Source organism: Vulpes lagopus, chromosome 1, assembly GCF_018345385.1.
Source record: "Vulpes lagopus strain Blue_001 chromosome 1, ASM1834538v1, whole genome shotgun sequence".
Lineage (NCBI taxonomy): Eukaryota > Metazoa > Chordata > Mammalia > Carnivora > Canidae > Vulpes > Vulpes lagopus.
The window spans coordinates 183,791,193-183,816,015 of NC_054824.1; the positions used below are offsets into that span (position 1 = coordinate 183,791,193).

The 24,823-nt window shown below is 36.9% G+C and overlaps 1 protein-coding gene across 7 annotated transcripts in view; it reads left to right on the forward strand.

Moving 5' to 3' along the window:
* Positions 1-24,823, forward strand: part of CAMSAP2 (calmodulin regulated spectrin associated protein family member 2) — a 112,832-nt gene that overhangs the window by 9,400 nt on the left and 78,609 nt on the right. For all 7 annotated transcript variants that reach the window (XM_041758793.1, XM_041758811.1, XM_041758803.1 and 4 more), the window contains exon 2: positions 13,052-13,311. In XM_041758793.1, coding sequence (XP_041614727.1) covers positions 13,052-13,311 — 260 coding nt within the window. The remainder of the gene's footprint in view (positions 1-13,051; positions 13,312-24,823) is intronic.

The window sequence follows — 24,823 nt, forward strand, 5'->3', positions numbered from 1 at the left end:
CCCTGAGCTGAAGGCAGAAGCCCAACTGCTGAGCCACCCAGGCATCCCTAAAAAGCTATTTTGAATGTGCTTATCCCTTCACACCATTTTCTGTCTCTAAAATGGGAGTTGCATGCATATTCTAAGTACTTTAGGCTCTTGGAATAAAAGACATTTGATGAAACTTTGGAAATATTTTAAAAGACATTTGTCCTCAGCAACTCTAAGTTTCAAAGTACAGTTGACCCTTGGACAGTGTGAATTTCAACTGCACAGATCCACTTTTACACGGATTTTTTTTTTTCAATAAATATATTGGAAAATTTTTTTGAGGTTTATGACAATTTGAAAAAAACTTGTATATGAACCACATAGCCTGGAAATGCTAAAGAAATTAAGAAAAGTTAGGTATTATTGTGAGAATAAAGTATTTTAATAAATATAACATGCAAAATGTGTTATCGGTTGTTTATGTTATCAGTAAGGCTTATTATTAGTTAGGTTTTTAGGGAGTCAGAAGTTACATACAGATTTTTTGACTGCATGGAAGTTGGCGCTCCTGCTAACCTCCTGGGTTGTTTGAGAGTCAACCGTAGATGGTTTCATTTTTTTCTACTGGCATTTTCTACAACTCTCAGATTTCTCTTTTTCAGCCATCTTCTGGTTTACCTTCTCTTTTTTTGATGACATTCAAATAAAGGGGTTGCTGACTGTTAATTTTTCTCTAATTCATAGTTTTGTAGAACTTTGTAATGTAAAAGATTTTGCGACAGCAGAAATACTGTCTTTTTTTGCCACCTCCATTTTTTTTTTTAAATAGATGCTAGAGATTGTGATTATAAGATCTTGAAGATTTACTTTTTGACACACAAATGTTTTTTTGTAGGTGAGACAGATACAGATTGAAAACTCAAAAGGTATGTAAGGGTAGATCTAGTGAAAAGTCTCCTTTCCATCTGGACCCAGAGCCACTTGTTTTAAGCCAGGTGACATCATTGGAAGTCTGTTTTTTAAAAAAAGATCTTTTGGAGTACATTAAAAATGATTAAATGGGGAAGAGGCACCTGGGTGGTTCACTCGGTTAAGTGTCTACCTCTTGATTTTGGCTCAGGTCATGATCTCAGGGTCATGAGCCTGCTTACCATTCTCTTTTTCTTGGCCCCTTACCCCCAAGTTCTCTCTCTTTAAAAAAACAAATTAAAAAGGTAAATTTTATGTTATGTGTATTTGACCACATTTAAAAAAAGGATTTCTTGGAAGTAGAAAATGAATTGGGGGAGACCACAAGTTACAAAGGGAGAAATAATTAGGAAGTTATAGTCCAGATGGGAGATGATGACCGCTTGAATTTGGATGATAGCAGTGGATATGGAAAGAAGTGGATGAATGCAAAAGATAAAACTTGGATTGATTGGATATGTGGAAGCAAAGATGAGATTGTGTTGAGTATATTAAGATTGCTTCTGTTTACTGAGAAAGGGAACAATGGTAGAGAGCCTGGTTGTTGAGTAAGAACAGTGTTGAATTTGAGGCATATCCAAAATGGTGGTGGGTGCGTTGGGCCCTTAAGAATTTGCATGTAGAATTTAGAAGATCTCTGGGATGAGACACATAAGTGGTTATAAAAAGAGTAACTGCCAGTCACTTTGAGGGAAAGTACAGAGTCGAGAGGGAAGGGGACCCAAGACAGCAGAGCCAGCAAAGGAGCCAGACATAGAGTAGCCAGAGAGGACGAAAGCAAGACCGGCAAGTGTGGAATCTCAAGCACAGAGAAGAGAACATTGAGATGGAGGAGAATGAGGTGCAGCTGAGACAGATGATGAAATTATTGATGACTTGGCTGAGAACACGTTGAGGGGAATGTAGAAGCAGAACTATGACCAGAGTAGGTTGAAAGTTAATGGGAGATTGTGTCAGAATATCTTCACTTGTAGTGATAGAAAATCCATCTCAAATTGGCTTATAGTACAGAGGATTTATTGGCTTACATTATTGAAAAAGTTCTGAGGTAGAAGGAGCTTTTCCTCTTACTTGATCAAGGATCCAGTTCGATTTCTTCATGATTCCTTGGCTATGCCCTTCTTCGTGAATTTTATTCTCCTGCTGTCTTCTCTCATGGAAGCAAATGGCTGTAGTAGTTCCAGGCCTCACTCCGTGTATCACAGTATTGAGAGCTCCTTCTAATCAATGAATGAAAGTTCTGTACTCTTCTCCTTTTTCTTTGAAAAGAGAAAAGCCATGTGATTTTAGAAAATATCAAGTATGAGAAGAGCCATTTGATTTTAGAAAGTATCAAATATGTGCAGTGACAGTGAACTTTCGTGTACTCTGCACCCAACCTCCATGACCATCATCTCATAGCCCAATCTCGATTTATTAGTTACACTGATTTTTTCTGGCCATGCTGATTATTTGAAGCAAATCCCAGACATTGTATCATTTCATCTATAAATATATTAATATGTATCTCCAGAAGTCAGGAACTCTGTTTTTAAACATAACCGTGGTACTGCCATCATCACAGCACTGTCATACCTATCTGTGTCATCAGTATTAGGATTTCTCTGATTGTCTCATAAATCTTTGTTTTTATTTATTTATTTATTTATTTATATTTATTAACAGTTCATTTGTTCCAGTCAGTATTCAGATAAGGGTCATATTTTGTAATTGGTTGATATATCTCTTTAAGTTTTTTTAATATGTAAGGCTACTCCTACACCGCATTTTATCTTGCTTGCACTTATTTATTGGAGGAACCAGAGTATTTGTCCTTTAAAATTTCCTGCAGTCTGGGTCTCCATGGCAAAACAGGTTTATAAATAGGCAGTAAGATCTAGAGACTTATATAGATTCAAATTTATTTATTTATTGGCATACTTAACAGGTGGTGTGTATTTCTGTCAGGAGGCACTTAATATCTCAGTTATCTCTCTATCATGATTTCATTTATTGGCTGGAAAACTCCTTTAAAAAGAAACTTGTCGGGATCCCTGGGTGGCGCAGTGGTTTGGCGCCTGCCTTTGGCCCAGGGCGCGATCCTGGAGACCCGGGATCGAATCCCACGTCGGGCTCCCGGTGCATGGAGCCTGCTTCTCCCTCTGCCTGTGTCTCTGCCTCTCTCTCTCTCTCTCTGTGACTATCATAAATTTAAAAAAAAAAAAAAAAAAAAAGAAAGAAAGAAACTTGTCTTTGTTAAGTATATGGTTACCCTATGTGGGAAACTACCTTAATGAATGGTAGCCTCTAAGTATGGTACCAGGCAAACTACCTCAGAGGTCACAGAAAAGAAGGGCTCACAGACCAAATTAAAATGCTTAAATCATAAGGTTTGTTAAATCAATTTACAGTGAGAAGCAAGGAGAAAGAGATGAGGTAAGTTAACACATTTCAGATAGAGGCAAGCAGGGAGAAAGAACCGTGCTCCCCGAATCCTGCAATATACAGTGTTTATATGTCCATCTCTTTCTGCTACATTAGCCTTCCCTAATGATGATGGTTGCTCACAAGGACCGGGGCTGAAGTTTGAACAAAGAGGCCCATAGTGACGCATAGGCCAGTGATACACACTTGCTCTATCAGAGAGACACAGGGAACAGGCCTGTCACAGCTGTAGCTTACCAGTAAGCCTGATGAATAGCCACGGGTTTTGTGTTACTTGGTCAGAGGACAAATAGGCCAGAATGGATGTCACCAGTGGTTGACCAAATTAAAGACATTCAGATATTAAGTATTCATGTATATTTAGTGTTCATTGCCTCTTGTTTAGTCTCATGCATATTCAATACATCATGAATAGTGCTTTATATATATTTAGTGTATATTATGAATATTTAATGCCTAGATACCTTATGAATATTAGGTATCTTTTGGAGGGTTTTTTTAATCCCTTTTATGTTAACATATAACCACTCATCTTTATTTAACATATAACCACTCATCTTTATTTAACACATTCTTTGAATTCTGTGTTTTATCTATACTCTCACCTGTATTTTACAAACCAGAAACTTATTCTTTTATAATAAAATTGATTAGTCTAGAAAATAAAAGTACATTACACTGAGGTACAGGGAAGGAAGGATAAATGCTATGTTCTTCCCTTCATTGGGGGGGGAATTGCACCATACTGAGTGGATCACAGGCCCCCAAGAAGTTGAAAGGGTAAAGAATGAGGAGAAAGAACATTCTGAATAGTGACCAGAATGTACAAAGGCAAAGGTTCTGCATTGGAAGGATGTGTGATTGTTAGGAACTGAATGTGGCTAGCAGGGATGCCTAATACAAGGTGGGTAGGGACAGGATCATTTCTTCCTTCTAAGGTCAGAGGGAGGATTTTAATCCTTAAAGGCACTGAAAGTCGGGATCCCTGGGTGGTGCAGCGGTTTGGCACCTGCCTTTGGCCCAGGGCGCGATCCTGCAGACCTGGGATCGAATCCCACGTCGGGCTCCCGGTGCATGGAGCCTGCTTCTCCCTCTGCCTGTGTCTCTGCCTCTCTCTTTCTCTCTGTGACTATCATAAATAAATAAATTTAAAAAAATGTTTAAAAAAAAAAAGGCACTGAAAGTCATTGGAAACCCTAGGGTTTCATGGTGGTGTGTGACATGATCAAATATGCTTATGGAAAATAAGCAGGTTCTGGCTGTAGTAGAGAAATAGGGACAAGAGTGGATGTATGAAGATGATTAGGGGTAAACGAAGTAATTCACGTGAGAATTCACCGATAGTTTGGACCTGGGAGATGTGAGTTGAGACTGTGAGAAGGGGATGGATTTTATCTGGGAGTTGAGGGGGAGGGTGGCATTAATGATGATGCCTAGGTTTCTGGCTTGTGCTACTTGATGGATAGTGGTGTCTTTCCTCAATGTGGGGAATGCCAGAAGATGATCAGATTTGGGAGAAAAGACTGACTTGGAGCGTTTTTAGGTTTCATAACTTTTTTTAGTATAATTTCAAACATATAAGAATAGTACAAAGAACTCCCTAGTACCCTTTGGCCAGATTTACCAATCGTTAACATTTTGTCCCATTTATCGTTTTCTTTCCCACTCTCCCATACAAACATGTTTTCTTGTTTGTTTTGTTTTTAAAGATTTTATTTATTTCTTCATAGACGCAGAGGGAGAAGCAGGCTCCATGCAAGGAGCCTGATGTGGGACTCGATCCCGGGTCTCCAGGATCACACCCCAGGCTGCAGGCGGCACCAAACCGCTGCGCCACCAGCGCTGCCCCAAACATGTTTGTATACATACATATGTGTATACATAATATTTTCTGAACTGTTTGAGATTATATGAGACACATTGTGTTCCCTACCCCTAAATACTTCAATCTATCCCCTAAAATGATTGGTTTCTTATATATAATCTCAGTAAAATGATTAAAAATCAGGAAACTTAACTTTTATATATTATTATCTAATTCATAGTCCTAATTCAAATTTGCCAATTATCTTAATGTCATTATTGCTATTTTTTTTTTTCTCATTCCAAGATCCAGTACAGTATCAATGCACTGCAGTTAGTTGACTTGTCTCTTTAGTCTCCTTTACCTGGAATAGTTCTTTGGTCTGTCTTCGTCTTTCATGATGTTGACACTTTTAAAGATTGAGACCCTGAGCTGCATGCTGAGCTGGGCTGTAAGCCCCTTCCCTAGGCATTGTCTTAGTTCTTGCCAACCCTCCATTACCCTCTGGTACAGACAGCCAGTTCTCTGCAGGGGCTGACTGGGCTGCCTCCCCTCTTGTGTTCTTATACCCTGATCTGGGTATAAGATCCCTTATTGTGGGCCCTTATTTTGCAGCTGTCCCCTCTGCCTTTGGTCTGAATGATTGGGCTGATGATGAGATCCTAGCATGGGTGCTGGTGCTGGCAGTGTCCCAACAAAATGCCCAGATACTATGAAGACAGACAAAGTGCACAGAGACCTCCCTGCTCCCAACAAGAATTGTTGGAGATCCAGACGCTAGAGACCGTTTCCCATCCCATTCCACCTGCCATCTTCTTTGGTTTTCTTTTTTCTTGTCCTTTTCCCTTCTTTTTCTTCTCTTCCTTGGCTGACCCACCCCTGCACCTCTTGCCACTGCTGCCATCACCACCTGTCTTTCCACGAACAGATAGACCCTGTTGCCCCCTTATACAGCTCCATCCCTGCATTGCATAGGGGACTTGGGCAAGAGTGCCTGGGAGGCATCCAGAGACAAACCAGTTGGCATCTGGGCAGCCCCAAAGGAGAGATGTTTAGCCAGGGGGAATTTCCTTACTCTCTCTTCTTGCTAAGATTGAAAAACTTGACATCCTCCCTAATGTATAATAATGCCAGAGAGGTAGGTGCAGCAGAGGGAGAGGAAAGAAACAGGGAATTACTCTTCTTGGTACCCCACAAGGTATGAGCCTGCAGTGTTGATTTTTTCTTTATAAAATTTTTGTCTTATAATAGACCAGTTATCTTATAGAATGTCCATTTGGAATTGTCTTAAGTGTCTTCGTGATTAAAGTTACACGAATCTGCGGAACTACCCCAGAAGAGAAGTTAAAGCCTCCGTAAATCGTATCAGGAGACATATAATGTTCATTTTGGTATTGGTAATGTTCGCTTTGATCACTTGGCTAAAGTGGAATCTGCCTTGTTTCTGCACCATAAAATTATTATTCCATTTTTAATTAATAATTTATGGAGAGATAAATTGAAATATCCTGTTTATCAAACTTTTACCCAAAATTTTAACATACGATAGTGATTCTTGCTTAAGTCATTTGTTACCATTATTACTATCATTTTTTTCACCATTTATTAATTGCTGTTCTACATCAAGAAGAAGGGTTTTCTTCTTTCTCATTGGCTTATTTTTTCGTTTATATCAGGATGGACTTGTTGATTCTTTTTTTTCCGATGGGTTACAATCCTTTATTATTATTATATATTTTGATGTTCATATTGTACCAGATTTGGCCGGTGGGATCTCCTTCCATTCTATGTCTTTCTGAATGGCCCCATCATTTATTGGCCTTTTCTTTCTTTTTGGCACGTGTGCACATACCCTCCCCGCCAAATACATACAGATACATTCTTAGCTCATCTTGTACTTTGTCTTCTCCAGCTCTGGAAATAGCCGTTTCTTTCCTTTTAGTGAGAAACCAAGATATAGGTGCTAGGCTATTGCTGCTGGGGATTCAGAGACAGGGCTACGAAACACACACATATGTATATATAACATAAAGTACATCTATTTCTTTCTCTGTATGTAGACAGATATAAAACACCATGTGTTTATACTGACACTTTGCATTTTAGTCCAACACTGCAGAGTTCATTCTAGTCTTTCTAGTTCATTTCTAGTCCCTTCCTATATTTATAACTGCCCTCGTTAGTAAGAAACTTGGCACCCATTTTGAATTTGGGGTTCCTTTGTGACATCCTAGTGAAGAGTTGAGTAGGCTAGCTGGCTTAGGAGGAGCTGGGGCTCAGAAGAGGTGCTTTAGTCTCACAGGGTAGTGGGAGGATTGGAGGAGGTAATTTAAGCTCAGGAATGCTGAACAGCATTTAACACATCCTTTGGTAAGTGGAAGGGTAGAGGGAGTTCACTTTTAATTGGCATCTCATTTGAAGGCAAAGCTCTGTGTTTAGGTACTTTACATTCTTTTAGTAAACATTGGAGTGTCTGCTGTGTTCCAGGTACTGTTCTGGGTGCTAGTGACCCAGGAATGAGAAGTATCCTGCTCTCCTTGAGGTTACATTGTAATGGGGAGAGGCAGAAATAAACATAGATATTATAGGATAGTAATAACTGTTATATAGAGAATTAAAATAGGATGATTGATTGGGTAGTCAGGAAAGGTATTATCTGAGGAGGTGACATTTAGCTGAGATCTGAATGGAATGAGCTGTCCGTGGAAGGTTAGAGCGAGGAATGTGAGAAGCAGAAGAGCTAGTGCACAAGCCAAAAGTCACAAACTAGACGTGCTGTAGCAGCAGAAAGACGTGGGTGTCTGGAGCATAATGGGCCATTGGGGGAGAGGAGAGAGAGGAGGAGAAGGAGGAGATTGAGGCATATCTGCAGAATATGGAGAAACTTAAACTCAGAAATTAATTATTGCGTTCAAAAATCCCATAGCAGGTAACTGGGAAAATTCAGACTCATCTTTTTAAATCCAAAGCCTATACATCCCAATGCCCGAATTTCCCCCACTATACCATGCTGCTTCCTAATGGTAGTGAAAGTAGGTTAACTGAAAAGAGGTTTGGTTTTGAGGGTTTTACTTCTTTGCAGAAGTGAAGAGTGACCTAGGAGATAACTCTAAAGTTTTTTAAGACAGATACAAGGAGTAAGTTATAATTATTAGCACAGAATCTGGGAGTTGAGGGGAGGTTTAAAATATTAGGACAAGGCTAATGACTACTATTTTTTTTTTAAAGTAACATTTTTATTTGTTTATCAGATATGTGTTGAGTGCTTACCATGTACTAGGCATTAAGATATGTTCTGGAGATTTATATCCTAAAGAAGATAAAGGACATGGACCTTGCCCTCTGGTCATGTGGAAAGGTGCATCTTTGTCAAAAGTGGATTTTAAAAATTTTTTCCATTTTTTATAAGTAAAAAATGACTTATAACTTTCTCTGATACTGGTACTATTTTTTTCATGTTATTTACCATATTTATGTTTGGTTAATTTCAAGTTCAAGATCTATGTTTTATTTTCTTTTGGAGTTTTTGCAACTCATTAGTTCTCTCAGTAATTGTTTTAGAGAAATTTTTTTTTAGATTTGGAAAATAAGGCAATGTTCTTCTCATGGCTGAGCGTGGTGATATTTCTAAAATGCATTCCCCTCTTACCTCTCTACCCTTCATTGTTTTAAAGAAATCTGTATCATTGCTGGCGTATGAGTGCAACTAGTAACCCATCTTTATAGAAAATCGCCTTGAGTAATTCTTTACTCGTACTACTGTCTACTCCCTTTACTTGTACTTCAAGCATTTCAGGTGATTGTTAATTTCAAAACTTAGATCTAGTTAGGATTTATAATAACGTCATTAACGTAGGTCTGCTTAAGTCCTGGTACACAAGAAAAACTTGTCTCTTATCCTTTGCAATTCTAGGAGTGGTGTTTCACTCATCCATTCCTTATGCATTAATTTTTTTCCTTTTGTGTTCTGGAGGTTAAGGAGAGGGTAAAACCTCTTATCTTTGATTGATTGTTTTCTAAAATGCTTTTTCAGTTCATTTGTTTCACAATATGATGCAATTTCAAACAAAATAGTTTTGTATAGTTGGCAAAATGAAGTCTTAAGAATGTTCAGATCTTGAAGACTTGTTTTTGAAACCTATTTTATGATATTCAATCTATGATATGCAATCTTGTATTCTTTTAGGGAGTGGGAAAACGTGTTTTCGGCATTTTTGGGGATCATATTTGTGAAACATTCTTTGGCTTGCTATGGGTCCTTTCCCTTTTCCTTGCGTTAGGATCTTTTAAAAACTTGCTCTTTTATAACTTAAGTTTGTGGGCATGCCATAATAAAATGGAAATAGCCCCTCAGCTTCATGTCTTCTACCTTCTAGCCTAATAATTTTGGCAAACTATTGTTACTTTTTAAGCTATTAGCTAGATGGTTGAGAGTTAGGACTCTGCATTTATCAGCTGTGTGTCCTTGGCAAGATAACCATTCTTGGGTTCCTTATCTGTAAAATGGGGACAAGGGAATTGTTAGTATTAAATGACAGAAGGCATGTTTAGGACAGTGTCTTGATACATAAAAGTCCTTAGTATTAGTATATTCTTAATATATATTTGCATATTGTCTGATTTGCCACTTTCACCAAGTTATAAAAATCATTGTGAGAATGGATGTAAAGGCAGTAAATGAATATTAGGTAGATATCCAGGTGCAGTGGAGAAGGTTGTAATCCTGATAATTAGCAGTCACTTTTCTTTGCATAGCTTATGTTTGGATACCAAGTCACCTATATTAGTCATTTTTTTATTGTTACAGGAAATAAAAATCCATTAGGCCTACATTTTACAATAATTATCTTACGATCAACTAATTTCTCTTAATAGAGTTCTACTAAATAACTTCTATAGTATTTCCTATGATACTAAATTTACCAACACCTTATTCTATAGTTTATACCTGTGCTTATATATCATGCTGAGGCAGCTGTTAAGTTTAAGGCTGGCTCACTACTGGTTAAGGTAGCTATGAAAGAAGAAAGGTGTTTTCATTTATTAAGTGAGGATGATATTTTTAGATGTCTCCAAAGTCCCAAATTGATATATCTACTCTTGACCTCTTTCCAGAGTCCTATATCCCCAGCTGCTTTTTTGATATTTTTGCTGTCATTTCTAATCAGCATATCTAAAACTGAGTTTATGATCTTGCTTCCACAGTTAGTGCTTCCTCTGATTTTCTTTTTTCTATTAATGTTACCACTATTTCCCAGGTAACCCAGGCCTAATAGTCTCTGCCATCTTTACCCCCTTCTTTTGCTTTAGTCCTGGCTCCCTTTGGGTTTGTTAGTTCTTCTACTTCTTGGTTTTCACTACTGTTTTTCAGCTTCGTTTCCTTATTTTTATAATCTATGTCTGATTTTTACCATTGTCAGTATTGAAGACCAAATTAATTGTCCCCAAACATCATTCTTTATTTTTTTAAAAAAAGATTTTATTTACTTATTTGAGGGAGAGAGAAGGAGCAGGGGGGGTGGCAGAGGGACAAACAGATTTCCCTGCTGAGCAGGGCTCCATCCCAGGACCCCGAGATAATGACTTGAGCGGAAGTCAGGTGCTTAACGAACTGAGCCACCCAGGCGCCCCCCAAACCTCATTCTTACTGTGTCACTCTTCTCCTTTTAAACAGTAAGCAATTCCTTGCTATTGTGTAAAGCCTTCATGTTTGAAAGAGATTCTACTTTTGTCTTATCTCCAACCTCCCATTCTAGCTTTCCTGCTTTTATTACTCTTAACCTACAGGAACCCTTTTCTCCACCCAAATTGTTTAGTTTGGTGTCTCTTCACATCTTCTCTTCCTTTCTCTCTCCCCGCTCTCCCCTTCTGTTTAGAGACTTTTTTTTGACTCAACAAATCCTGACCATTCTTCCGATCCTTTTTCTTTAGGATAAAATCTTGCCAGCCCACTGTGATGTTGCTTGCTGTGAACTCTAAGCACCTAATTATTCATTAAGAACAGTTGTTCATTTAGCACTTAAATTCTTTCATTTGGTGCCTAATCATTATTTCTGAATTGCTTATTTGTCTGTCTAGTCTTTTTGTAGATTATTGGCTCCTTGAAGGTGGGGATTATTTCTAATTCTGTGAATTTCCCCAGAACCATGATGGTACATAAAATGAACATGAAATCATTAATATTGTATGATGAAAACATATTTTTTGAAGATTTCTTTATCTTAGAGAAGAGGGCATGTGCACACATGCATCTGGGAGGTGGGGTAGAGGGAGAGACTCTTTGAGCAGACTCCCGCTAAGCATGGAGCTCACTCTCACAACCCATGAGATTGTGACCTGAGCTGAAATAAGAGTTAGCCCGCTGAGCCAACCAGGCACCGCTGATGAAAATATTTTTCTAAATACTAAGAGCTATTCAAAAACTTTAGGGTGAAAATTGCTACGGAGTATATTAATACTTTGTGAATACATTTTAAAAATGCTCATTTTGGGGATCCCTGGGTGGCGCAGTGGTTTGGCGCCTGCCTTTGGCCCAGGGCACGACCCTGGAGACCTGGGATCGAATCCCACGTCGGGCTCCCGGTGCATGGAGCCTGCTTCTCCCTCTGCCTGTGTCTCTGCCTCTCTCTCTCTCTCTCTCTCTCTCTCTGTGACTATCATAAATAAAATAAAAATAAAAATAATGCTCATTTTGATTAGTACTCGGGGTTATTTTACGATTATATTAAAGCTGCCTATTCAGAAGACTCCTAAAATTAGCGATGGGGGATGTCTGGCCTCTAGACCTCACGTTCCAAACAGAAGGCAGGCGAGGAACTGGCTAGGTGTGACGCCAGAGCTATCAGGATCTCCGGTTGTAGCTCCATGTTAACCTGTAACTTAGATGGCTACCTTTCCTTTTGGAAGACAAAACCTCATTCTTGTCTTGGCTTTGATTAAGAGTACAGCGCCCAGGTAAGAAGTGGGAGGAAGAGGAAGAAATACAAGGTAGAAAAGACAAGAAAACTTGTAAAACAGTGAGAAGTGGGGATCCCTGGGTGGCTCAGTGGTTTAGTGCCTGCCTTCAGCCTAGGGTGTGATCCTGGAGTGCCGGGATCGAGTCCCACATTGGGTTCCCTGCATGGAGCCTGCTTCTCCCTCTGCCTGTTTCTCTGCCTTCTCTCTGTGTCTCTCATGAGTAAATAAATAAAATCTCTCTAAAAAAAAAAAGTGAGAAGTGTTTTGTTTATTATGCTTTTTTAATAATCTGGCTGCCGTCAGATGCAAAAGCAGCTCCTAAAGGTTGATTTAGAAGTAGACATTGGGAGAGTGGGACTTGATGTTCTTCAAGGGAAATGGCTAGCAGAAAAGAAACTCTGAAATTTTTAGTTTCCTTCTCATGTCCTGTTTGTAAACTCTCTGTGTCCATTTAATGTGTCTGTTGGGTGTCCAAGAGGGCTTCTTGGGGTAGAATGGGGAGTAGTGAGTGGTAAGGTGGAGATAACACTGATTTACTAGGTTAGGGATTTTTAAGAGTAGTTCTCCCCTAAACTATAGCTGTAACTGCCCCTAAATACCTTCAGCAGGTTAAGCAGGAAGGATGAGAGACCAGAGACCCTGAGAAAGGGACAGAATAAGTTAGGCAGTCTCTGTTTTGCAAGTGCTTAGCTGTACAGCTTTGGGCAAATGATTTTATGCTGTCAGTTGGAAAGGCCTAGCATTTCCCTGCAGTATCTGTTTACAGTGCATTTCCTGGTTGACTGCTTGAATGTGAGGAAATGTACTGAAATTAGTTTTTGGGAGTTACTGTTATTTTGAAAAGGAATCTTCTGTGACATAATAACTATTCAATAAATTGTGTTTCTTTTATAAACATAAGAATTTTTTTGCCTTTAATCTTTATAGAAAATGTGCCAGAGGAGCTTCGAGAACCGTTTTATACCGATCAGTATGACCAGGAACACATCAAACCACCTGTTGTTAATTTGCTTCTATCAGCTGAACTGTACTGTCGTGCTGGGAGTCTCATTCTCAAGAGTGATGCTGCAAAACCCCTTTTGGGCCATGATGCTGTAATCCAGGCTTTAGCACAGAAAGGTCTTTATGTCACTGACCAGGAAAAACTGGTAACTGAACGAGATCTCCACAAGAAACCCATACAGATGGTGAGTCTTTTATATATCCAGGATTACTTTGTTTGAAGTGCATACCTTTGAATGTGAATTGTATTATAAAACAGAGGGAAATATGTTTTGAAATTGGATTGTCATCTCTGCCTAGAGTTTAAAGACTGTCATTTTTTTTAAAACCTTGTTTCCACAAAAAGGAAGATTTTGATAAACTATTTTGGAATGTATGGTACCATTCTGATACCCAGGAGAAACAATTAAACGTTCTTTCTAGCTACTTTAAAGTGATTTTTTAATTTTTTTTTTTTGATTTTTTAATTTAATTTAAAAACTTGTTTTTCTCATCATAGAAAGTATATTGATTTTATTCTCATTAGGAAAGATACGAGATTTCTAAGTGTTTATTTACATGCTTGAGTGACCTCTTGGTAAATTTCTACATATCACATATTTTAATTTAATAACTACTAATTCATTCTTGTGAATGAAGGGCTCTAACCTGGCCTATGACAAGCATGCAGGAGCTTTGTCATGATAGTTTCTGGAGATAAACCCAAAGTTTAGGATCATCGTATGCTGCTTCAGTCTGGTGTACTCCTTTGGCTTAACTTCACAAAACGCTAAGTGTCATCAAGAATGTATTAGAAGGAAAAACAGATCTGCACATTTGATTAATTCATGCTCTTATATGAGACTAGTTGTAGAAGAGGAAGATACATGTAGAAGAATATATTGAGAATACACAAAATTATAAAGTTGAAGGGTGAACAAAAATTAGTTTAACACATCTAGTACTAAATGAGGTAATGACCTACTTTCTACCTATTTTCCTTCTTTAAAAAAATATTTTGTTATGAGGAGTAGGGAATAATGTCTCAAGAAAAATTTGGTTAATTAATTTATAGATTTATATTAAGGATAACTAAGAATGTTTATTATCAGATAAGAGATTTTCAGCTTTCACTGATGGCTTTAAATTCACCTATGGTTACCCTTTGATTTTTGTATGTCTGCTTTGGGTACATATCGTATATGTAAACAGTTTGCCAGCACCAGGGGTGAGCAGAATTCTACATAGGTGTTCTAGCAGTATCTCACATTCAACCTTTCTAGAATCATTGTGATTGGATGCTCCCATTATGATTATTTCCACTTCTATTATTTCAAGGCCAAATAGATTGTTACAAAGCACATCAATGACTTTGTGAATTTGTGTTGCTTTCAAATATGGTTAGATCTGTTAGGTAATCTATTATTATCTCTTTTAGATTCTCTTGAATAAGAAAGAAACAAACTTGACATTTTCTGGATTATTTGCCTAGTGAAGTTTGATGCATGTAAAGATAAAATATGAAGATATTTTAATAATTAAAAAGTGAGGGGTTTGGAAGACTGCTAGTTACATTGGTATTTCTTTTACACTGTATTTGATCTTGGTGATAGCTGTGAATACATTTAAATTTGATAAATACCATGCTTTAAGTGATACAGAATTGCTCTTTATCTGGTTCTAACTTCTGTTGGTTTTTAGAACACTTCATGTTTGACTACATCATCTTGACCCTTTGCAGTGTCACATTTATTGACATGTATTTTAAGTGTATACTTTAAGCTTTTGTTACAATTGGATTTAAAGCTTCTCAATTGCTGTGAAATTTTGATTGGTGACGTTGTAATATATTACTACTTTTCTAAAACCTATGTGAGAAAATTTATCAGAGTACTGTTAAAAACTTTGTTCCTTAAGAAACTGTTTTGTTTGGTTTTAGAGTAATAAGAGTAATACATTTCAGTTTTCTTCTTTGTCTGGCTTTTTGGGAAGTATAATGAAAAATAGTGTGTTTAATTACACTGAATATATTGACTCCCAATCCCACGCCTTGCTTTCATCTCTTTTTTTTTTTTTTTTTTTGATTTTTTTTTTTCCTTGCTTTAATCTCTAAATTATCTTCATACTTTTGGGATCTTTATTTTTATATGCCTTACAGCCTTTTGGAAAAGTTGCATTGTGATAGGACAGTTATCAACTTAAATATAAGGCAGGTTTGACTAAACAGATTTTATTAATTTTGAGGTAGGTACAGATTGGGAGGAATGCCTTTTTTTGTAACGTGAACACATGTTGGAGAACGTATGCTTTTTTTTTTTATCACACAGCTTTTACAGAGATTTTTGAGAGTACAGCCTTTAAAATATTTTCTTCTATATTTACATCAATGAGAAGATATTTTAGACATTGTGCTTTAAAGCCAGTTAATAATTATAATGTATTAAAGTTCATTCAGCACATAATCAATATCTGTAGGATTGAGAAGGGATTATAGTTAGGATCTGCCTATTGAATATTAAAAATGTAAGTAAAAGACAAATGCAAACAAAATACAGTCACAGTGCTATACATACTGTTCTGAGAACTAACCTTAGCGCGTGCTTGAAATCAGCATTAAGTGTATGATTGAATGGGTTACTAGAGAAGAGTTGTATACATTAAAATCACAGGGGAACATCTTTCAATCAGAAGTATGCTGAGCGCAAATCACGTTATCTATCAAATTATTTGTCAAAATAATACTGGTACTAGGGTGATGTGAAAATTGAAGGACTGGTAGCAAACGGAGTTAGATACTAAAAAAGATACAGAGTACAGAGAAGATTTCAAACTTTGTTCCATAGCAAAATGAATTTGCATGTATATTGCGTTCAATATCAGCAGGTTAGGCTGGGGGAGTTGCTGAGTATCATAAAAATCTTAAATTCATAGAATTTTATAGCCAGGAGGAGCTTTTAGAAATCAGAAACCAGTATGTATAAAACTTTCCAGTGATGAGGAACCTGGGGAATGTGAGTACCTGGGAACTTTGAATAGACTCCCCCGGTCTTCTTACTTGAACTGACATTAGAACCTTTAGAAGAGGGGTCTGGATGTGTATTTTTTTTTAAAGATTTTATTTATTTATTTATTCATTCGAGACATAGAGAGGGAGAGAGAGAGAGAGGCAGAGACACAGGCAGAGGGAGAAGCAGGCTCCATGCAGGAGCCTGATGTGGGACCCGATCCCGGGTCTCCAGGATCAGGCCCCGGGTGAAAGTGGCGCTAAACCGCTGAGCCACCTGGGCTGCCCTGGATGTGTATTTTTAAACAGGTATTCTGGATTATTTTTACGATCAAGAATGTATGGGAAATTTGGTCTAATGCAGAGTCATTTTATATGTGTGATACTTAGAATTTAGAGAGGTTAAGTGATTTGTTAAGGTAGAAGTATAAATGCACTAGCAAAACAAAAGTTAGAAACTGAGTGAGCTAGAATTGTTACTTTCTCATTTACAGTGCTCTTATCTGAAGCAAATTTATGCACTTAAATATTTGAAGTCACGTTTACTTAACTGTCTTAAACCGTAGTCTGGTTACGAATCAAACTCTTGGTTGTGAATTAGCTTTCTAATCATGTATGGGATATAAGAGTTGATATTTGTAAAAGCCAGTTATTTAAATATGTGTATATATGTGTGTGTGTATGGGAATATAGTATGTGTGGTATTGAATAATGAGATTGATTTTCATATGATTGCAAAAGAACGTTTTGAATTAAATCTTGTTTGGGACAATCATTATAAACAAAAATTTATTTTGATGTGCTTGCTTTTAATGACTACCAAAAAAAGATTGAATATCCTGTTTCTTTAATGGAAATTAAAGTGGACTGTTAGGTCATTTGATAAGTAAATCATAAAATGTTCTCTTATGAAGTATCAGTATTATTATAATGGATGAGGTTTTTGGGTATTCAGAAAGTATAAGCTAGAAAGTTGTTGGATTTGTGCTTGCTAGCTAGTAAGCTGCTTTGTTGTAATGGAAGGCCAGTGAAGCTGTGGTTAAGACAGAAAGATAACGGAAATATTTTTTTACTTTGAAGAAGGATATTTGTATATGTAAAGGAGTGTTACTTCATTTTATCCCATTTCGTGGTCTGCATTCAGCTGACCATTAACACCTCCCCTTGAATGACATTGAGCTTAGGATGAAGAAGAAGGCTGCAGAAAAACACTAATTAGTGTGAAATGGGTGCTCTAAATGTAAGTTTAAGCAACAGGGGATCAGGAAGTAGATATGATGATTCCTGCTAGGGCAGATCAGGGAGGGACAGAATGGGACAGAATGACTAAGAGGGTTTCAGTGGGTAGGAAAAGGGATGAGGTGAGAATGGTAACCAGGTTGAAGGAGTTATTTGACTCAAGTTTGAACTGTGAGAGTAGGTTATGTATTACAAGTGACCGTGTTGACTACATGGAGGCATAAAAGTGAGATGAGGCTAAAAAATAGGTTAAGGTTAGATCATGAAGAGGCTATGAGCTGAAATTAAGGATTTTTTTTAAATTTTTATTTATTTATGATAGTCACACAGAGAGAGAGAGAGAGGCAGAGACACAGGCAGAGGGAGAAGCAGGCTCCATGCACCGGGAGCCCGATGTGGGATTCGATCCGGGGTCTCCAGGATCACGCCCTGGGCCAAAGGCAGGCGCTAAACCACTGCGCCACCCAGGGATCCCTGAAATTAAGGATTTTTAAACTTTTTTGTGGGTTACAAGATCATGGAATAAGTTTTTATTATTTTCTTTGGTCTTTATTGGTGGTACTGCTGATAGTGGTGGTGCTTTGTTGATTTGTTTTTTCCTTGCCTGCAGTAAACAAATAAAACATTACAAAATACTGGGAAACACTTTGTGATCTCTTACACTGTCATCTTAGTGTAAAATACACCAGTTATTAGTTCTCAGATCTTTCTGATTTGCTTACATCTATCTGTGTACTTGTTCACTTCTCATACTCTCTAGTGGCTCTTTTTATTTAGTTGGCTGTGCCATGTGGAGTGATTGCACTTTATATATTGTATCTCACATAATTTAATTCTTAGGACAACCCTAACAGGAAAATATATTGTTTCTGTTCCACCAATGAGGAATGAGAGTTTGAGAACCTAAGTAAAGTCACAGAGCAATCCTAGTAAACTAGTAAAGGCAGGATTCAGACCATCTCCACTTTAACTATAAATCCCATGTTCTAGGAGTGTCTGGCTGGCTCATTTGGTAGGGCATGCAACTATTTTATTATTTTATTTTATTTTATTTATTTTATTTTATTTTATTTTATTTTATTTTATTTTATTATTTTAATTTTAATTTAATTTTATTTAATTTTATTATTTTTTATTTTATTATTTATTTTAGAGAGAGCAGGAGGGAGAGGAAGAGAGAATCTGAGGCAGACTGTGCTGAGCACAGAACCTCACGCAGGGCTCAATCTGATAATCACAAAATCATGACCTGAGCTGAAACCAAGAGTCGGATGTTTAACTGACTGAACCGCCCAGGAGCCCCGAGCATGTGACTCTTGATCTCAGGGTTGTAAGTTTGAGACCCATGGTGGTTGTAGAGATTACTTAAAAATAAAATCTTAAAACAAAAAAACGAAACCCATGTTAACCATTACGTGTTTTTTTTGTTTTGTTTTTTTGTTTTTTTTTTTTGTCTTTGAGTAATAGGAAGGTAATTGAACTAGGATAATAGGAGAAAGTAGGAAGTGGAGAGGTAGAAGGAAGTAGAAGGGGTATGCTACCAAGAAGTCTGCCTGGTGGTTTAAAATCTTGGTAATTTGCCCATGCTTCTTCTCAAAGTAATTTACCCATTATGTACCTGTCTTGAAGGTTATGTTAATTTTGTGTACTAGGGAATAACTGTAGCCTTTGACTTGTTTGACTTTTCATGGATGATGCGACAGAGTTATGATAGAGCCTGTCTGGGTGGATGTGAGTTTCTTGATTTTAAGAATGTGCAAGGTAATTCCCTTGTCACCATTATTTTTGCTGGATATATGGCTGGTGTTGAGGACAGAGAAGCTGATCTCAGAAACATTGTGTTGTTCCTTTTTTTTTTTTTTTTGTCTTGCTGCCTGCTCTTCTCCAACATATTGGTCCTGTTTGGCAGCTGTTCTTACGGATTTCCATGGTGCCATCATCTGTTGGAACTCTGTGTAATTTACTCATGTGGAAGCTTTAAAAAATTTTGCCCCTACTTCAGAAAATTAAAAATTGCACGTCAAAGGAGGAGGATTATATAAATGTAAACATTACATTCATGGATATTAATTTCTAGTTACCTTTATATAATAATGACTTGCAAAGTTAAGAACAGAACTTGTCTGTAAAAATTATTTTAAATTCCCATAGATATTGTTAAAGAGGGTTTTAAAAATTCACCCACAGTGCTGGATCTCAGTTTTTTCTTTCCCACTAATCATGTACCTAATTTGGGTTCCGTTTTTTCCAGGTAACATATACACCTTAGTTACCAATTCATGTTATCTTTTGATATTTTACAACCATGTTTTTTTTTTTTAAATTCTTTTTTTTTTTTTAATTTTTATTTATTTATGATAGTCACACACACACAGAGAGAGAGGGGGAGGGCAGAGACACAGGCAGAGGGAGAAGCAGGCTCCATGCACCGGGAGCCCGATGTGGGATTCGATCCCGGGTCTCCAGGATCGCGCCCTGGGCCAAAGGCAGGCGCCTAACCACTGCGCCACCCAGGGATCCCAACCATGTTTATTATATTCCTGTGTTCAGTGTTTATTTGTAATAATTTATTTAGAATTCCAGGTTTACTTTCTCATAGGAGTAACTTGATGACAGGTGTTTATTTTGCCAGATGGTCTCACAACCCTTTGTATTTATGATAAAACCAAAGTCAGGTCTTTTATTAACTTATTTAGTTTATTGGAGCTTCTGCTATGTACTATTACATTATTATGTACTATCTATTGTGATTAAAAAGTTTCTATCCTTCAGTGTCTTGCTTTTTACTGGCGATAGTAGAAAAATAACTAAACTATAATACATATATTTTAGGAGTACAGAGGCACCAAACTTGGTCCTACTCTTATATTGAATTTTGAAGGAATTTACCAGGTAGGCAGAGAGGGACATGTTATAATGTAGTGTATGTGGAAGTATAACAGGATGTTAAAAGGGAGTGTGAGAGCATCATGATATGCTTACAGAAAAGCAAGAAGTTTGGTTGTAGCTTTATAATTAGGCACATGTTAGGAAATGAGGAGAAAAGAGACCAGAGAGTTAGATGGGGATAGAGCATGAATGACCTTTGATATCATGCCAAGCGTGTATTTACCCTGGAAATGATAGGGAGCCACCTAGTATAGGGTTTTAAACCAGAGAGGATACCATCAGATTTGTGTTACACAAAGTCACTGGTGGTATTATGAAAGAGAGAGCACTGAGGAGGCTGTTAAAATAGCCAGGGACCTGAACTAAAAGCAGAGGTCGTTGAGATGCAGAAGAGGGTTTGATTGGGAGGATTTCTGAGGTGATTTTTGACTCCTCAGAGCTGGGAAATGGAGAAGCTAGAATAGGACTGGCAAAAAAATTTCATCCCTTATGCTAAATCTGATTAATAGGTGGTTAACTACTAGAAGTTGGGAAAAGATAGCTTTTTGCTGTTCTTCTCAGAGATTCAGGGTCTAGATGTTAGCCTCCCCATCCTCTGTTATTCCTGGTGTTTTTGAACCCTGATATTTTTAGCTAATAATGATAAAAACCAAAAAAAAAAAAAAAAAAAAAAAAAAACCCAAGACAACCCAGAAGTAAAGGGATAGCTTTATAGTTTTAAAATCTTCAGCTACTATTCCTAAATCTCTTATTTTTGATGGGAAAGATAAAGATGACTCTGTCTTGTCCTAAGTTTCTCTTTTCTTCTTAGTACCTGTTGGAAAAAAAAAGAGTGAATAAAGTAAAAGGGAGTGTGTGTACAGAGAAATGAAATAAAATTAATATGTATTTTGTTAGAATAGCTTATGTTATTCTTACATATTTACCACAAAGATGGATGGGAATTCATTGATATAATAAACTTATTCAGTTCTGCTTTGTACACTAGGTTAGGCATTGGTGATGAAGTAGATAATTTCTGCCCTAAAGATGCTTTTGTAAGACATTAGGGATTATGTGGAATTCAAAGAGTTGCAATGTGGAGACTTGTCTAGACTTGTGAGAATGAAGTGAGGAATAAGCAGAGTTGAGCATACTTGACAAATGTTGGTTGTTAATGCAATATGTGAGAGAGGTGTTAGTATTCCTGTAGTATAGGTGAGGAAACTGACACCCCCAAAGGTGCATTAATTTGCCCAAGGCCAAACAGGTGATAAAAACATGATGGTAGGATTTAAACTTGAATCTGCTGTCTCCAAAGCCATGCTTATCCCATTTACACCAGATGGCCTTCAAAAAATCCAGCCAAGCAAGCAAATAGGAAAAAAAGTGAGATCGTATATGGAATCTAAATAAACAAAAACCAAGCTCATAGATACAGAGGACAGATTGGTGGTTGCCAGAGGGCAGCAGGTTGGGTGTGAGCAAAAGATACAAACTTAGAGTTAAAAGTAAGTCATGGGGATGTAATGGTGGCTACAGTTAATTATACTATAATGCATATTTGAAACTTGCTAAAATAGTAAATTTGAAAGTTCTCATAAGAAAAATTCTGTAACTATGTATGGTGATGGATGTTAACTTATTGTGATCATTTCACAATATATACAAATATTGAGTCATGTTATATATCTGAAACTAATATGTCAATTATACTTAAGTTAAAAAAAAACGGTTTCATTGTTGCTTAATAATTTATTAATTTAAAAAAATTTTTTTGCTTAATAGTTTATGCTTTCTTTTTTTGTTACCACCCAGAAAAGATAAATAGGGCAGTTATCATCATCTCTGCCCTATTTCAAGTGAGAAATAACTTATGGATGGATTTATTTAATAGATACTTATTTAAGTTCCCTCTGACAGTTATAGAAAGAGGCAGTGAACAGATCATGATCAAATAGCTAGTGACAGAGCAGAGGCAGTTCCCAGGTCTTCCTGACTCTGAACCCAGTGCTTATTTTACATTCTGCTGCCATCCTTTTTTCTGTTCTTGTGCATTTTAATCTGCATTGCTTCTGGGGAGACCCATAGGGAATGTCAGCATGAAGTAGGATGTCACACAGAGAGTGTGCCTCAATGGAGGGGAATTCCAAGAACAGAAATAGCAAGGAACAAAGGGAATTGTTTTGGTCACTGACTGATGGGCCTGTCTTAGTCTGTTCACGCTGCTGTAACAAAATACCACAGATTGAGCAATTTATAAATAAATTTATTTTTTCACAGTTTTGGAAGCTAGAAAGTCCAAGATCAAGGATCAGCATGGTTGGGTTCTGATGAAAACCTCCTTCTGGGTTGTAGACTAAGAGTTTCTCATTATGTCCTCACATGGTAGAAAGGGCAGGGATTTCTCTGGAGCCTCTTTTATAGAGCATTAATCCCATTCATGAGGGCAGAGCCCTCATGACCTAATCATATGTCAGAGGCCCTGTCTCCTGATACCATTGCTTTGGGCTTTAGAATTCCAGCATATGAATTTTGGGGGAGCACAAACATCCAGACCATAGCAGGTACTCTTTTCTTATGTAGGGAATGTATCTCCTCTAGTTACCACAATATATAAAGGTGTAAATTTTAAGAAATAGAGTGATTTGCTTTGCAAAATAGTATTTTTATTTAAAAATATTTTAGGATTTATTTTCACAACACTGGTTAAAAAATAGGACTTCTATCTAATTAAGTTTTTAAGAACATGTGAAATGAAAAATGTTTATTATAATGTTCAGTGTCTGTTCCTTATATTGAAAAATTGTTCTTACATAAAATCCATGTTCCTTTCTATCTGTTGAAAACATTTTCACTTGATTTCACTCTGTTGAACTCAGTTTTTGTTCAACAAAAACTGCATGTATTTAAGGTGTACAACTTGATGTTTTAGTGTCGTATTCATTGTATATATTTATATATTGAACCAGGTATTAGGTCTCGTTTAGTCAGGGCTCAGTAAATGATTTGTTAATTTCTGGCCACAAAGATCTGATGTTTTAGACAGATTGAGATAGTGGACAATTTCCTATTTCCCCAGAGACCATGTGTATGCATATTTCCCTGCTCCTGGCCATTGCAGATTTATCTAAGAGTCGAGATACCTGGTGAATGGTGGGCTGATTGGATTGTTTACTGAGAATCTGAAAACCCAGATGGAGGGAGAATCACAGCACAGTGATAGTAGTGGTTGGAGCCACCCCATCCTACAGAGGCGGTGCCCTAGGCCAAGACTGTGAACTCGCACTGCTGAGGTCCCCAGCGCTCCTCAGTTTCTGTCCTCCCTGAGCTTAGTGGTTTAGCTCTTCCAGTGCCCTCTCAATAAGTCCCAGTTTTTGTTTAAATTGGCATAGTTAATTTAACATTTATATTCTGTTGCTTGTATTAAAAAGAACTGTAGCTAAACATTAAATAAAGAAGAAGCCATCCATTGACTTTTTTTTTCCAAGTCAAAGACACATTTTAGCAATAAAGTTTTAGAGCTGAAAGACCCTGGCAATCATTTGGTCTGGAGTTCTGAAATCCTTTTGACTGTGACTCACAGAAGTACATTTTACTGCAAATGTATTTACCACACCTAGTTTGCTTAGTTACACATCTATTACAGAAGCAAAAATATTTGTGCTTTTAACTTGATTTTTGTTCTATTCTAGCTGGAAAAAAATATTATTATAACTAACTGAATTGACTTCATGTATGACCCATGGATAGATTATAAACCCACATTAAAAACCAATTTAGTTAAATTGCTTTATTTTCTAGAAAAGAGCAGTAAATGACAGTGTTGGTATTGAAAACTAAATACTACACCCATGCTTTTCTTAAAAATATTTTTTAGGGCAGCCCTGGTGGCATAGCGGATTAGTGCAGCCTGCAGCCCGGGGTGTGATCCTGGAGACCTGGGATCGAGTCCCACGTTGGTCTCCCTGCATGGAGCCTGCTTGTGTTTCTGCCTCTCTCACTCTCTCTCTCTGTGTCTGTCATGAATAAATAAATAAAATCTTTTATAAATAAATAAATAAATAAATAAATAAATAAATAAATAAATAAAATAAAAAAATATTCTTTAATATGCAATTACCAGTAGCTTCTGTTTTAATGAGAAGAGAGTTTGTATGTGGACTTGCCTCCTTAAGATTTATGTTATCTAATCTCAGTGGTATACTGCTGTCCAATTAGTTTTACTGAAATGGGACTTTGATATCTATCTTATGTCCCAATTCAAAAAATTTCAATCATTTTATTTGACTTGAAATGTAGTATGCACTACAGTTTCAGGTGCAATTTCTTTTTCTTTAATTCAGCTTTTCACAGTTAGCATCTAAAGATGATGGAAAAAGTTGCTTCAAACTTTGTCTATAAACCAGATAATTTACTTTTCCAAATTTTTTTATTGAGGTATAATTGATATATAGTATTAGTTTCAATTGTACAGCATAATGATGATATTTGTATATATTGTGAAATAACCATAGTAAGACTAGTTAACATGTGTCATCATACATAATTACCAGATTTTCTTTTTCTTGTGATGAGGGCTTTTAAGATTTACTCTCTTAGAACTT